Consider the following 15,169-nt stretch of genomic DNA (forward strand, 5'->3'; position numbering starts at 1 on the left):
CTCCTAAACTTTCTTATCACTTGGACGCAGCGCGACTGGTATACGTAATTAATCCTGAAGGAACGAACTTTAACTGCTTTGGAACTGCCCTGACTTAATTAAATTTTTCGAAACAATAACTTTGTGTTTTAAGAAAGTCCACCGTGGACTGCACAATAACCGAATATTAAACGGTTTTAAAACGTTGTAATCGCTTGCAAGATTGGTTATGAACGCAAAACGCACTAATTATAACCTTTTCTTTCATACCGAATTGAGATTGGCACCATAAACAACTGTTTATTTCATTCTAAAGATAAATTTTCGTCGAACAACGTTATACTTTGCCGTTGCACGTTATCCCACAGAATACTTATATGTTGTATAGGCAACTTACCGCATAAGCAGAAGAGTAAAGTACTGGCAAGGAAGATCCACCCCATAACGTCATCAACAAGTCGTTTCCGTGAAGTTCATGTTACGCTGAATATCTCCGTTTCTGTCTGCTGATTAAACTCGATGTTGACTTAAGCATTTAAGTGGAAATTTCTGTGAAAGAAAAATATTCGTATGGTTAGTATTCTTGGTTATGACGGTCGAGTGTTCGAAATGCTATGGCGTCATCGTAAAGGCAATATATTAAACCAATTCAATATTAATAAATATTGGAAAGATACCTTTGATTCTATGATTTATTGAAACCGTATCCGCGAGCAATTTCAATGTATGAATTCCACAAAGATGTTTAATCGGTATGCACTGATTTAAATGCAAATATTAATTGAACAGATTCGATTACATTCCGCGATAATCTCTTCTATTACACAACCTTTTATGAAATGACTTCCCGCCTTTATCGAGCATGTAACTACCGCTATGAGCGCGCTCTATCGCAGAAATTGAGAAACAGATTTATTGCATATTTAAATATAATAAATATACAATATTATTTCTTTCATAAAACGATAAATTACACAAAGCTGTATATATTTCACAATTTTTGTAGCTGATTAATAAGAAAGTTTTTTTAAAGTTTAAATTAAAAAGTGATGTGTTATACCAAATTGAAATTTTTCGTCTTTGATTGGTCGATTACGACGCCACCACAAGAATGTGGTTAAATTCGAAACAAATTTCCACCTGTTGACAATGGTGCTTACATGACTCATGTGATCGTTCGTAATATGTAGTGCGGCGTTTAACAAGAATTCTGCGTCTTTAGTATGTTTAGAACAGTGAGTTTAATACAATTCTAATAGACATTCGCGATGTGACGACTATAACAAAAGAAAACATAATGGAACAAGTATTCACTACCGCTGACAAATTGTCAGAAGTGATTAGAAATATGCAGAAATGCTTGCAATGCATAATCTGGTAAATTTCTAATTTATTTATAAAGATTTTATTAAGTGTATATGCTAAAATATAAATTTGATACATGTGATTCATTCTATATATTAATTTATGTTAAGATCAATTTATTTTTAGAAGTGATTTATATAGGTTATGTTTGTCATAGTTTACTTTTGAGTATTTAGTAGTTTTAAATGAATAGAATAAAATAAATATATTCTTTTAGTGGATTGATTTTGTAGACCAAACTTCTAAAATTTTATTTGCAAATTAATTAGACAGATGTTGAACCATTATATGAAAACGATGAATTAATTTCTTAAATCATTTGTATTCATATCATATTTTTATTTTGTGATGTTATGTACACTGCAAATATAATTATATTTTAAATACATAATGTATTGTTTTTACATCTATATTATAGCTTATAGTTTTAAATCAAGTAATTTATTTTTTTATGTGAAATTATCTAATAATAAATTCTTTGTTTTCAAAAGTCAAAAGCTTTTCTTTCCAGAATAGACGTTATAAAAAAAGACTGAAAGAATAGAAATTAAGAATAAAAAAATATCTTGAACTTATAAAAATATTAATTACATTTATTATTGTACAAACAACTCGTAACAATGACTAAGATCTTATATAAAAGTACGCCTGGAAAATGTTTTAATGTACGTACATACATTATTGTATTTTATACATTTATACTTTTATATATATATTTATATGTATAAAAATAATTGTTGAAAAAGATATCACGTAATTATTATTACTAAAAAGTGATACGTTCTAGTTATAGGCTTTTAACTTTTTAGTAAATCTTAATGAAAGCCACATATTACATTAAACTTATTGCATTATTGTCTTTTTTATTTATAAATTTGTGTAAATGATTGATTTATATGTGTTAGTATGTAAAAAATTAATGAAATATGTTAAGATTAATGACTCAAAGCAGCAAATTGTAGCGTATAGTAAAATACATTATCAAATCTTAGTGACTTTGACATACCAAATTTTCACTTTTCTTATCTTTGTCTACTTTACTTCCGTTAAAGAATACTCAAAACTATGTAATTTTATATTACATGAATTCAAATTTATATTATAATATATATTGATACTTTTATTTATTCTTTTTAAGATAGTTGGAATCCAATTATGTAATAGATTATATATTTTTATGTTTCAGTCTGCATACTATAACCAATCCAATAAAAACTATTTGTGGACATCGATTTTGTCGTGAATGCATTCTAAAAGTGTTGAAAACTGAAAATACACTCTGTCCACTTTGCAACAATACTTTACAGCGTCGCAGTATTTACACGGACGAACAAATGGTGATGTACATCGATCGATTCCAGGATTTGATAAATGGAATTAAGCTTGACTCAGGCATCGACAGTAAGTGCTTATCGATGTTTTCTCTTTTTTATCGAACAGATATCTGATAAATCGTATTTAATTTTTTTTTTTTTAAATATTACCGTTATCATTAAAATTGATTACAGGATCAAGAAAACACCGACACGCATATGCTAACTCATTTAACACGTTGACTGTCACATACTTTTTATATGGTACTCTCAGGGGGCACGATGAAATTTCTAATATTCTTAAGACATTAGGAGAAATTATCAAACCATATGATTAAAAAAACGAAAGAATAGTATAAATTAATAATATTCTCTATCCAAAGTTCTCTATTTATTTTCGTTGTTCAAATTTTCAAAAAATGATTAAAAGAAAACAAATATAAATTAAAAAATTAGTATCACGGGTCACTGATAACGACCGTGGCAGTCAACGTGTTAAGGAAAACGTTATGTTATGTTAATTACTGTAATTGTTGGATGGTCGAAATGTGTTTGAAATTTTATGCTTTGAAACAAAAGAAACAAGTTTTATTTCATTGAAACGTGTTTTTTTTATAAGATGCTTTATTTCTAATGAATATTATAATAATTTTTGTTGCTTTTGATCATATGAGAAAATATTATATCATATTAATTAAAATTCTAATATTTATTAATACATTCATTGAAGATAAGATATTCATAGTAAACGTCACATACTTTCATTAAAATCTGCAGAAATAGCGGAAATATAGTCAGCTTGTAAAGATATACTATTATCAATTACATAAAAATATTTTTATAGAACTATATACAATGTACAAATTATATTTGTACATTTTTTTATAGCCGTGTAGGAAATGTTTCTTTTGATTTCCACTTCTGTACAAAAAAATTTGAATTTTTTATAGGAAAAATATAAAATTCATTATTCATTTGTAGAACAAGCTCTTTCAACAATACAATAAGGTTTAATATGCACACATTTCAAACGCTTCAATTGTTTCAATGACGACGCTTTTATTATTCCAAATACTGATCATACAATTTTACAATACGGTCAGTATTAAAATTCATCGAATAATTCGCGTATTTGATCAATCAATTTTTCCCCCCCCCCCCCTTTTGTTTCAAAAACCTCGCATTACAATGCATCTTACGTTGCATCATGCGTGTAATTTATGATGCAATTCATTTTTCAACCCCTCGAAACGGTGCACGGTATAGCACGTGAAACAAATATCAATTTATCCATAAAATAAATATACCATCAGCATACGTGACGTTATACAGGATGAGTGACACAATGGGAACGGATTATACCTTAAATTCGGTAACACATGAAAATAATCCATAATAAATCTGCAGGAAAAATTTTATCGTATAATAACATCAATTTTTCTACGACTTAACTCGGAACGAGAATTATCGATAAAATTCGGATTATAACGAAGGAAATATTGACACTTTGCATCCCAGAAATTTTTGGATAATTCGTCAGCATCTTCCCTGCAGCTTTCTTGGGACCAAAAACATTTTATTTTGGAAGGAGGGAAGGTATAGTCGTAGTGAAAAATGTTTGAGCTTATTTACACGACGATTTCCCGCTTTTTCTGAGGATTTTTATTGCCGGAAATAGAAACGAATGACGACTTGCACGTTATCAACGTCGTCATAGACGATCTTTTGTCGAAGGAAAAATCGGCGTGGAGGAATTCGCGAGCAGAAAGAAATATCAGCAGGGTGATAAATTTCTCAACGTGAGGCAATACGTTTAAAAGGAACTAACGTTCCTTCGCGATAAACTTTTTCACCGTGGCCTAAGAAAAACATGAAGCTTAAAGTACACGTGCTGTACATGCGCCACAACATCATGCTCGCTCGGGTCAACTATCCGTTTCTACCGGAGTGGTAGCCGAGCCTTTGAAAAATTTAATTCCCAGTGTTGTTCGGTACCCCGATCCTCCTCGATGGTATCCAAAACTTCAATGTTTTACTACCACTTCGCGTTTATGTTCTTGCATACGATCGAACCTACGAAATTTTGGCGAGTTTCGTTGCTTGAAAGTTTCACATCCAAACGCTTTCCCCTTTTCTCGAACATTTTCGACGTATGCATCTAGAACGAGTTGTACTGCCAGTACGACTTGGACGAAATTCTTATTTTGGTGAAAAAAGGGTGTGAGAAAATGTATTATTTGAGAATGTAGAATTAGTTTGCAGACAGGAGTGAAATATAGAATTTTAGGAAATTAATAGTTCTTTAATCAGTGATATTTGGTGTGAATATTATGTTAATAGATTTTAGTAACTTCTTAATTGACTTTTCTTAAAATATTTTTAGTATTAATTTAGTATTAATGGTATTTTGTTCTTAAATTGTAGTAATTTTATGCGCACTTAGTGCCTTTCCTTAATATCCTCAGTGTACAAAATGAATTAAAGATATTTTAATGTTATTACTAGATTCTACAAATTTTATTAGCATCTAGTTATTTTTGTAAATGTCTTTTCTTCTTTTTGGTAGGAATATTATCTTAATAGATTTTAGTAACTTTTTAATTGATATTTCTTAAAATATTTTTAGTGTATTAAGAAGGTTAATGGTATTTCAATATTAATGCTAATTTGTTTTTAAATTGTAGTCATTTTATTGGCACCTAGTGTCTTTCCTTAATATCCTCAGTGTACTAAACGAATTAAAGGTATTTTAATGTTATTACTAGATTCTACAAATTTTATTAGCATCTAGTTATTTTTGTAAATATCTTCTCTTCTTTTTGGCAGAAATTTTTCAGTAAAAATCACTCGGTGACACGAAACTATAATCGATTGTATGTATAGTAGCGTAGGGGTTGAAATCCTGGGGGTCAGTGACTGGAGCAAGTAAATTGCCAAGTGGTGGATGCATCAGCTGTGCCTGTGACTCTTAGGGCATGAAATCTGCCGGTCAAGCATGATCATATGAGTCACGGACGCGTGTGCTAAGTGGTTAAAGAATGGAAGTTCACGTTCGATCAAAGGATCGAGTTCCTTTGACACTCGAATCGTTCTAGTTGATAAATAACGATTGAATTAATTTCGATAATGATCTACAAAATTTCTCGTGTCACTTCAATTGGCCAATTATGCGTTACATTATTGGCAAATTTATAACAGCATAACATTGTAAAGCCAGCTCGATGTTGCTTGTTTCTCGAGACACAGGTCATAGATTAATTCTCCGAACCCTTTTCCCTGGCACGCTCCCAACTCTGACTTTTCCCAAATGCATTCTCGTGCTTGCATTCCCTGGTAGCAACATAACACACTTGTTCGAGCTTCTATAGTCGTAAAACCAAACAGCACTCCTTGAAGCTATTATTAATAACAATGTGGAACATCCAACTTCGTGCTCTAATAGAAATTTTAATCCTCTTAGCTAACGCCTTAATGGGGATTTAAAACATTCAACTCCTGACTGCGTTAAAAATTCATGTCATTTTACCCTAAGCTTTATTCAAAGTTTATGCTACTCTCCTACACGCTTCAATCACAATGCCAAACATTAGACTTTAAAATTAGCTTATACCATTCTAGGAAAATAAAAGTTTAGAGCAGTACGCTATGCATCCTAACAAAGATTAATTCTTTTCCTGATCATTGGACCAAAACCACTCAGAAGTACCAAGAAACAATTGTCTTTGAGTCTCAAAATATAAATAGCTGATCAAAAACACTGTCATCAAGATATTAATTACTCTGGACTATGATAAGCTTCATCCTTCATCGCAGAATACGATAAATTCAATGTACCTTTTTCAGTATTGTCCAATTTATCGAAACCGTACAACGCACGAGGGACTCGCAACTCAGATGACAACGAATACAACAAATTCGATGACGAGGATGGGATCAAACCGAGCTGCTCGTACGCCAAGCACAACGCACAATGGAAACAACTGGATCTTCGGTCGAATTTAAGCACAAGGCTTGAAAGAAAACCCAGGAGTCAGAGAAGTAAAAGAAAGACCGAGCCGCGAAAAATCACGAACACCATCACGAAGTACATATCCGCGTGTGGCCTCTCTGGCATAGAACCGTTAGGTCCCGACGAGTTGAGCGAAAATTCAAACGATAAATCCACGACCAAAGTGCACGGCTGGTTAGAGACTTTACCGGATAATGAAATGTTAGACGATCCTACTAATATGGCAAATGTCGAATCTACAGAGGTCAATTTGGACGACACCCTGCCCATCTCAGTGTCCCAAAATGTTGCGAATATGGAGACGGAGAACGTGGATAAAGTCAACGAACTCTCTGTCGAAGCAGTAATGCTAAGTAATGCTCGGCAATCCATGATTAAACAGTTACCCGAGAGTTCTTCTAGGAACGAAAATAACTCGACTGGTAGAAGGGATAGCAAGGAGTCCTCTAATACGGAGATTGTGCAGAATTACTCGTCAAGGATGGATTGCGAGACGGAGAATGCTAAACCAGGCCCACCAGCAGTGACGAAGTCGAAAGACAACGAGAAAGAGAAGAGCGATGATAAATGCAACGATGTGCATAGAACGTCACCCTGCGACATGTTGTCTACCATGCAGCAGAACTGGTCCATGGTGGCTAAGTTTGGCAAGGAGATGCGCACGAAGAGGAAGAAATTAAAGACGTTGAACGTGAGTATCGAGAACAAGAGGAAACCTCGACCGTTGGATGAACCAGGGGCAGAGCTGGACGAATGTGAAGTTAGGTCGAAAGTGATGGATGGCACAGGGAGAAAACGAAGAAGAGGGAGTACCAAATCGAAGATGGCTAAGTACATTGCGAAGGCTGTTGTGCACGAAGGATTCATGGAAGGCAGGGAACGAGCAGGAAAAATGGAAGAAGTTCGCGTGAGAAAAGGGTCCCCGAGTAAAGAGAGGGACAGATCGGTGTCAGGGGAAGATCAGCAGAAGGACAAATCCTTTATCTCGCTGAAAGACGACGAGCCGAAGCACGTGGAGTATCTGGAGGGTCAGATCAACGACATTATCGGTGTCACGAGCAGCGATCGACGAGCAGGCACGAAGAAAGATGTGGCTAATAATCGCGAGGAAATAACGATTGGTAAAAAGGGACACGTTGAAGCGTCCGACTTGGATCTTTGCGATCGATTAGAAATGCCTCTCCAAATGATTTCAGCTAAATTAAGTGGTCGTGGAGATTGGGAGAGTCTGGTTGGAGAATTGAATAGTAAGGTAGACGGTGGACCTACAACTCCAACGAAGGGGATCGATGAATCTCATTCCATGTCGAAAACTTCCTTGGCAATTCGTGGAAGATTGTCTCTGAAGAGACCGACTACCGATGCTAAATCGAACGATGCTGTCAATTCGAACGTTGTCTCGCGGCAGCAGGTTAGACGCGATCTGAGTCATCAGATCGATCAGGATGAAGGAAACGACGACGTTGGTGAGAAGAGCGTGGAGGGAGTGTCTAAAATAAAAAGACGTAAGTCTTCTGCAGGTGATAAACAAGATAGTAGTCGAGACAGTAACTCGACCGTTGTTTCAGAGCTTACTCGTAGCAGGATAGAGAAGGAAAAGCACAATATGTCTTTGGTCACGTTCAGAAAATTAGGGAAAACGTATAAGCAACGCAAGAAACTGGTTAACTTCTTATACCTGGGCACAACTAAACGGAATGCGACGTTTTACAACAATTACCTTGCGTACAACATGCAAAAACCTTGTAATCTTATTGATATATTTGATAGTCAGGTGTTCGGGAATGATCATGCATCTGAAAGTGGTTTTGGGAATCGAGCACGGATCACAGTGAACCCGACACCGTCAACGTGTGACCTGGAGATTGAAAATGTGCCCAAGAAGGAAATAGACTCTGAATTAGAAATGGAAGGTTCAACTAAAGACATAGAACTCGAGGATCCATTCGATGCGCAGATTCAACAAAATCCACCGAAAGAAAAGGTCTCAGTTAAAAAGACCATCCACGTCGCAAATAACCCTCAGGATCCGTATGTGCTTTTCCTATCCGCGAACGAAAACGAAGAGTCAATTCCACCGGCTGTCCAACGTCCCAATACGTCTAATAATGCGTCCGAGGGTGACGTGAAGATGTTGACGCCGACAAAAGACTCCCAACTGCAATTTCTCTCTCTAGAATCCCCTCCAATGGACACCCTTAAGACCCAGAAGCTGATGCACGAACCTGAACTCGCCACAGACGGTACTTCCAAAAGGAAAAGCGTCCTTCCACCTGACTCAGAGGTATTGCAGGAATTTCCTGATTGTACGTCAAGTAAAAAAAGGAGGAGATCAAACACTCGAGGGACGTTCTCTCGTAGAATAAGCAAGGACGACGAGGTGGATGATAGTGTTTCCAATCACAGCTTCTCGTCGCAAGTCACGTGCATCAGCAAAAAAGCCATCGCTAAGAAGAACAGTCTAATCGAAATGTATCAGTCGTCCAATCCCAGTACCAAGGACATCGAAGCCGTATCGTTGAGCTCCGATACAGGCATCGAGGATAACGAAGAAACAGACCAGAGAAAGGTGTATAAGAGGATCGTGCCATTAGCCGCTTCAGACACCGACTCCAACGACGTTGTTTGCGTAAACAACCAATCTAACGATCATCCAGCTGTCTCCTCGTCGACCAAGCGGAAACGATGCATGTCATTCGACTCGGAGAGCGAGTCAGGCCTGAACGAGATTCTGAGCAACTGGTATGCGGAAGCGAGGCTCGAGGATCAGTGCAAAAAGAAAGGCAAACTGGATCGCGCTTGTGATTCCTCTAATTCGATGAACGCGTCTCGTGCTGCTAGAAACGACTCCTCGTCGGAAGCTTGCTCGTCAAGTCGTGACGAATCGCCTAACAAGCTGTCTACCCAGCAGCGTAGAAATCCTCTCGAGCCCGCTGGTAAATCTGGCATCGAGAAATCCAGTTTGCCCAGAGCCAGGTGGAGGAAGAATATAGAGGACATGAGGGCACCAGTTGGCGATGAGGATTCGCCTGATTTTTGCGCGACGATCGATCAGATGAAGAATATCCGGAACAAGATGATTGTATCTGACGAGGGACAAGAGATCGCGAGGGAAGAGAGCCTCATGCAGGATAATCTGGACGATATCTTTGCGAATGTGAACACTGACGTGCTGGTTGACGACTATACCTGTGAGAAAGGAGGGAAATGTAAAGCTCAATCAGCCGAGTATGAGAGGGATATTAAGCAGAAAAGATTGGACGTGGAAAATGTTTCTTTGTCGAGCGAGGAACTCGCACCTATATGTTCTAATAGCTCTAATAAAGAGAATAAGAGCATTGATACCGATGTACACTGTGTTAGCGACGAGGACGACAAAACTTTGCTTTCAACGTCGACAAACGTGTCTAATAAGAGCGCAATGAGTGATAAGCTTCAGGATAAAATTAAGCCAGTTGGGGCCAGTAGAGAGTCGACGAAAATGAACAAGTCGTTGCACAATTCAATCATTTTCTCTAAGTGCACTAAGCTTTCAATTCCTGCTAACGATTCTTACGTTAAAGACACGTACGACATGGATTCTCTAATGGATATCACACAGCGTGACATGTTGCTTAGGCAATTCGAGCAGGATCTCTTTGAAAAACCTAAAAGTAACTCTTCTTCGAAGAAGCAGCAAAAGACTCCACAGAAATCAAGAAGGGATAAAGAGTGTTCGAAACAGGAAACAGAGGTTAGCCCCTTCTAGTCGTTTGCAGAATACGTGTAATATCACAAATGTAGCGTATTCATGAGGAAATTGCATGAATGTGGATGTGGACGGTGTAAACTAAAATAGAGGAATTGAAAATTGAAAATTGGGATAGAATTATTAGAGTACTCGGTGAAAGTTTGCTAATGGAGAGGTTGTAAGTATTCTGGAGAGTTTCTACTGGGGAATTCTGGACGATTTCTTGTAATTTTTATTCCTGTCTGTACAAAGAAAAGGAGCTTAGAAAATTGCAAGCTACGCATTGTGACTTTTCCATAAATAAAAATCTAAAAGATTCCTGCAGATGAAAGTTTCTATAGAAAAATTAGAAAGCCTGCTCTAGATTCATGAGTTCTCTGTGGAGAAAAATTTAAAAAGTCGTTATAGAAGCCATCCAAAGGCTTATGAGACCTCTCTTTTGTATCGCAACAACGCCTCCTTCGTCTTTCTTCATGAAGCTCTAATAACTCTCTTAACCCTCTTTCAACTCCTATATACTTAATTATTTCAATTTGCTATAAACATTTCAACGGATTATTTGCCAATGATGGTTCCACACCGTTGGCAACAACGGATAACAATGATTGTCAATTGCGAAATTTAACAGTTAATTTTGGAGAAATTTGATTCACCGTAATATCGAGTAATAGTTTGAAAAGTTGTGTAAATTAATATTACTCATGGTGTTTAACTGGTGATTTCATCGCGCACCGTCGCCATCCATCCCGCTACTTACGAAATAAACAAGACCCTGCATTCTCAAAGACTCACTCTCTGCTTTAAAATATCCAGGACGTCGAACACTCGGGTGAAGAAGACGACATTGTCGAGAACACTCCTGACACAAAGACGAAAAAGTAAGTAACACGAGTCTCTCTTAACATCCATTCTTCTTTAACCGGTTTCCAAAAGCATATTACTCGGTTAATTAACAAAATTACATGCAAACGCATTTTTAATTATCGCGTTCGAATTTCGTGACATGTATTTTGGTAAAAATTGGTATCGATAGATCCAAACGCAGATCGAAGCATCACCAAAGATTTTAAAATTTCCCCGCTTTCTATACCAAAATAAAAATATATATTTATATTTTATATTTATATACACGTATCAAATGTTCTATTTGTTTATTAGATTACAACTAGTATTAGTTTATTATAACAAAACTATAATTAAACTAATATTAGTTTATTATATTTCAAATGTGAAATAATCCATTACAAATGGCATAAAGTATAATAGAAGGTGTCTCCAAGATACAAGTTACCACAATTAATATCACTCGCTGTCTAATGAAAAAATCATTGAAAACGAAGAAAAGAAACAGCAAGTCATCCCTATCGCGTCACCAAGATAGCCCCTTCCTGTGATCTTCCACGCTTACACAAAAGAGGCAGATCACGCTTCAGGATACTTCAACCCCTCCCAGCCACAGCGCTATCCATCCCCAAAGGTATTCTACATATCAAAGACCATTTCACGTAACGAGTACCTCTTCTTCCGACCAATCCGCAGCATGCAAGCGTTCACTTCGCCACCAGGGAGCTCGATAGCATCGTCAATCTCGAAGATCACCGTACGACCATTCTTAGGCAAGAGCCCGTCGTCGTCGACGGGGAAGAGGTCGGTCAGCATCGGAATGCCCGGCTGCAAGAGAAACATCCAGCCCCTTTACCAGAGTACCCCTAAATCGCAGAAGTCTACCATGTTCAGTACCAACTGCTTGAGCCGAAAGTCTCTTCTCGTCGCGAATGAATCGTCGAGCAAACAAACGAGGAGGAACATCGTTCGGGAGAACATCGATCAGAGCGTTAAGAACGCTCAGAATGTCGGCAGACAGAGGTTATGTTTCGTTTGCAGCTGTCTGCCGCAGTTCGAGAGGACAGAGGTGAGGAGATTAGCGGAAATGTTCAACGGGAGATACGTGGCGCAGTTTGATCGCGACGTGACGCACGTGATCGTGAAAGCGGACACGGGGAACAACGGGGCGAACAACACGTTGAAATACCTGCAGGGTATCGCCCATCGTAAATGGATCGTGACTTACGAGTGGGTGGTGAACTCGCTGCGAGAGCGCAGGTTGGTGAACGAGGAACCCTACGAGGCTGTGGACTCTAGAACTCTCGAGGCTGGCCCTCGCAGGTCGCGGCTCAGCGAGAAGCGCCTGTTTGAAGGGTTTATGTTCCTCTGCATAGGACCCTATTCGGACGTGTCTGTGGAACAGTATAGGGTAGGTGTATCTTCCTCGTTCAGCTCTTTTGCCTGATTAATTCGAGGGATGCTGACTATTATTCCATCTGTTGAATTGTTATTTTCAAAAGATTATTTAAGAATTATTTGAAGAAAGATGTTGGAATAGTTGTACGTCGATGAGGAACGAAATAGCAAAGAATTATAGCACTCCAAAGATCCTTCTTCATAGGGTACGACTTCTCTTTGAAAATGATTTCCAGAATTATTCTGTACACGTTTGAAATTCTTTGCATTCGAATTCGCATTGAAATCCCGATCTAAGGTAGCCTTTTATTTACATCTTCCAATCTTCCTAGGCTATTTCAAGCGGAGTACTCGGCAAGTTTTAGAGTTATTGTGTCTTATAGGACTTGGTACGCGCTGCGGGTGCCACTGTGGTCGAATCGTTAGACGCTCTAGCCGCTGAGAAGAACATGCTGAAGATCATCGTCATCCAGACAGACATTTACGAGTATGAAATTATCGGTAAGTACATCTTCGCAATTAGGCGAGAAGTTGGTCAGACACGCGTATGAACTATGGTTAACCAGTACTTGCAAACATTAATTGGAATTTTTCTTTCCTTTTACATTTGCTTCAGCAGAATGGTTCAAGAAAGCTCAGGCCGTAGCAATTGTCCACGACTGGGTAGTAGAGTGTATCAGTCAGTATCAATTGATATCGTTCTTTCCATACATGCAGGAACTGACACGTCATGATGTTCTATCACTCGGTTACCCAGAAAACCTCGTCGAAGAGCTTGAAGGAGAGTCTGAAAGCACGTGCGACATTACGTCGTGATACTCAATGAGGGTTCATCGCCTTCAACCTAACGCTCGAGCATTACTCACTCCTGCTAATTTGTTCGATTTATCCCCCTGTCAGTGCCAAATTTAACAACTATCTAACTATACCTATAACTTACTTTAAGAAAGTTTATATGTTTAGTTTGTTTATCCGAGTATACTTGTCCTCTGCAGCAGGATTGCTTGTTACATCATGATACGAGTGTAACGTAAAAGAGGATATTCATACGCGTCTAATTTTTGTTAGTAGTTAGTAAGAACTAGTATCTTGATTATAATTACACTTTGTACAAACTGAAACGTAGAGCTTAGTTTTGTAAGAGAAAAGGGACTACTAACCAAAAGTAAGGCTGAACGAGTTATACAAATAATACCTGGTAACAAGTTCAAGCCACAGGCACGCAATACGAGAGCACCTGGCACATGTACATGTATATGTGTATGCACATGTTCAGTCTTTCTATCTACACCCTCTTACTCGCGTCATATCTATTGTTAGCCACCCAATTTTCGTCGTTTCAAATTTTGTAATTACACCAAAACCATAAGATATAGCCGGCAGCAAATGGGGTATGTAGGGCGAGGTATATGGTGGTGCTTAGAGCGTGCAATATCATGATCATGGGTGGGTTCAGGGGCTGCGTGTTGCGAGGGGCATTCAGGCCACTCACGTATTCACGGGCACATGCGAACAATATTGATTTGCCCGGGACCACCTGTAGGCAACTCTCGTCTGGCGTTCTCACACATATACACACGTGCATACACATGTATATATATATACACGTACATAGTATCAGCGGTTATGAATCTCGTCCAATTGCCAGCAAGCGAGGAGAAATAATCACTGTGTCTGTTGTGCTCTCTCGTTTGGTGCACTTTAAGTATCTTAAGCGCGTTGCATTTAAGTTCAGAAGGTTAATGATTACGACCGACAATTGTCTACATTTTGTGTTCTTCCATCATTACCTTTTTTTTAATCTCTTTTTTATTTTTTTTGCCATCCAAATGTGTGTGGTCGTTATAGTTGTATGATTGGATGAAATGCATTTGTATATATTAGGAAACCTGGTGTTCCATTTCGCAGTGGCATAGATTGAATATGTAATGATTCGTTTCTTTCATATTCACAAAATTGTCAATTTGTATCGCTGGCTTAACTGCAATTAGTTCATGGTACAGAAATTGTACGTTGTGATACTAATTCGTTGACCATACTAGTGATATATTCTGGTGCTTGATGTAAGTTAACTCTTAAGTTGTTTTATAGGGGCCAGACAAAATATATTATATATATAATTTTGTTGAAAAAGTATGGATAAAATACCGAACAAATTACCTTTTTAATTTTGTTCCCGTATCTTAGAGTTTCATAACGTTCATATTTTCTACAAAATTATTGCAGAAACTTTGTAGGGAACATTATTCAATCGCATTACATTTTTTAATGTAAGAATAACAGTGCAGTATTGACTCTTCCAACCTTCTTTTATTTTTATGTGATTTCTACTGATCCTAAGTGGCCATCGAATTATATACTGTACACGTTGAATTTTCATCGAGAAATATCTAATTTCCGTTTAATAATGATCAGTGAATAAAAAATATTTTCTAGTAAGTTTTCTTTTCATTTCAGAAATATTTCTCTCAGAAATAATTTTAACAATTAAGCGAGGGTACTCCGTGCATGTATCATCTCGTGTTATCTATT

At 37.4% G+C, this 15,169-nt stretch overlaps 1 protein-coding gene across 1 annotated transcript; it reads left to right on the forward strand.

The window, feature by feature from the left end:
* Positions 1 to 1,276: 1,276 nt before the first annotated feature.
* On the forward strand, positions 1,277 to 13,531 carry LOC108547629 (breast cancer type 1 susceptibility protein homolog). Its single transcript, XM_017900222.1, has 7 exons — positions 1,277 to 1,356; positions 2,531 to 2,745; positions 6,501 to 10,399; positions 11,210 to 11,274; positions 11,936 to 12,650; positions 13,021 to 13,138; positions 13,254 to 13,531. The coding sequence occupies exons 1-7, from the start codon at positions 1,277 to 1,279 to the stop codon at positions 13,451 to 13,453; spliced, it is 5,292 nt and encodes a 1,763-aa protein (XP_017755711.1). The 3' UTR covers positions 13,454 to 13,531.
* The last annotated feature ends 1,638 nt before the right edge of the window (positions 13,532 to 15,169 follow it).

This window comes from Eufriesea mexicana, unplaced genomic scaffold, assembly GCF_001483705.2.
Source record: "Eufriesea mexicana isolate 0111107269 unplaced genomic scaffold, ASM148370v2 scaffold1146, whole genome shotgun sequence".
Lineage (NCBI taxonomy): Eukaryota > Metazoa > Arthropoda > Insecta > Hymenoptera > Apidae > Eufriesea > Eufriesea mexicana.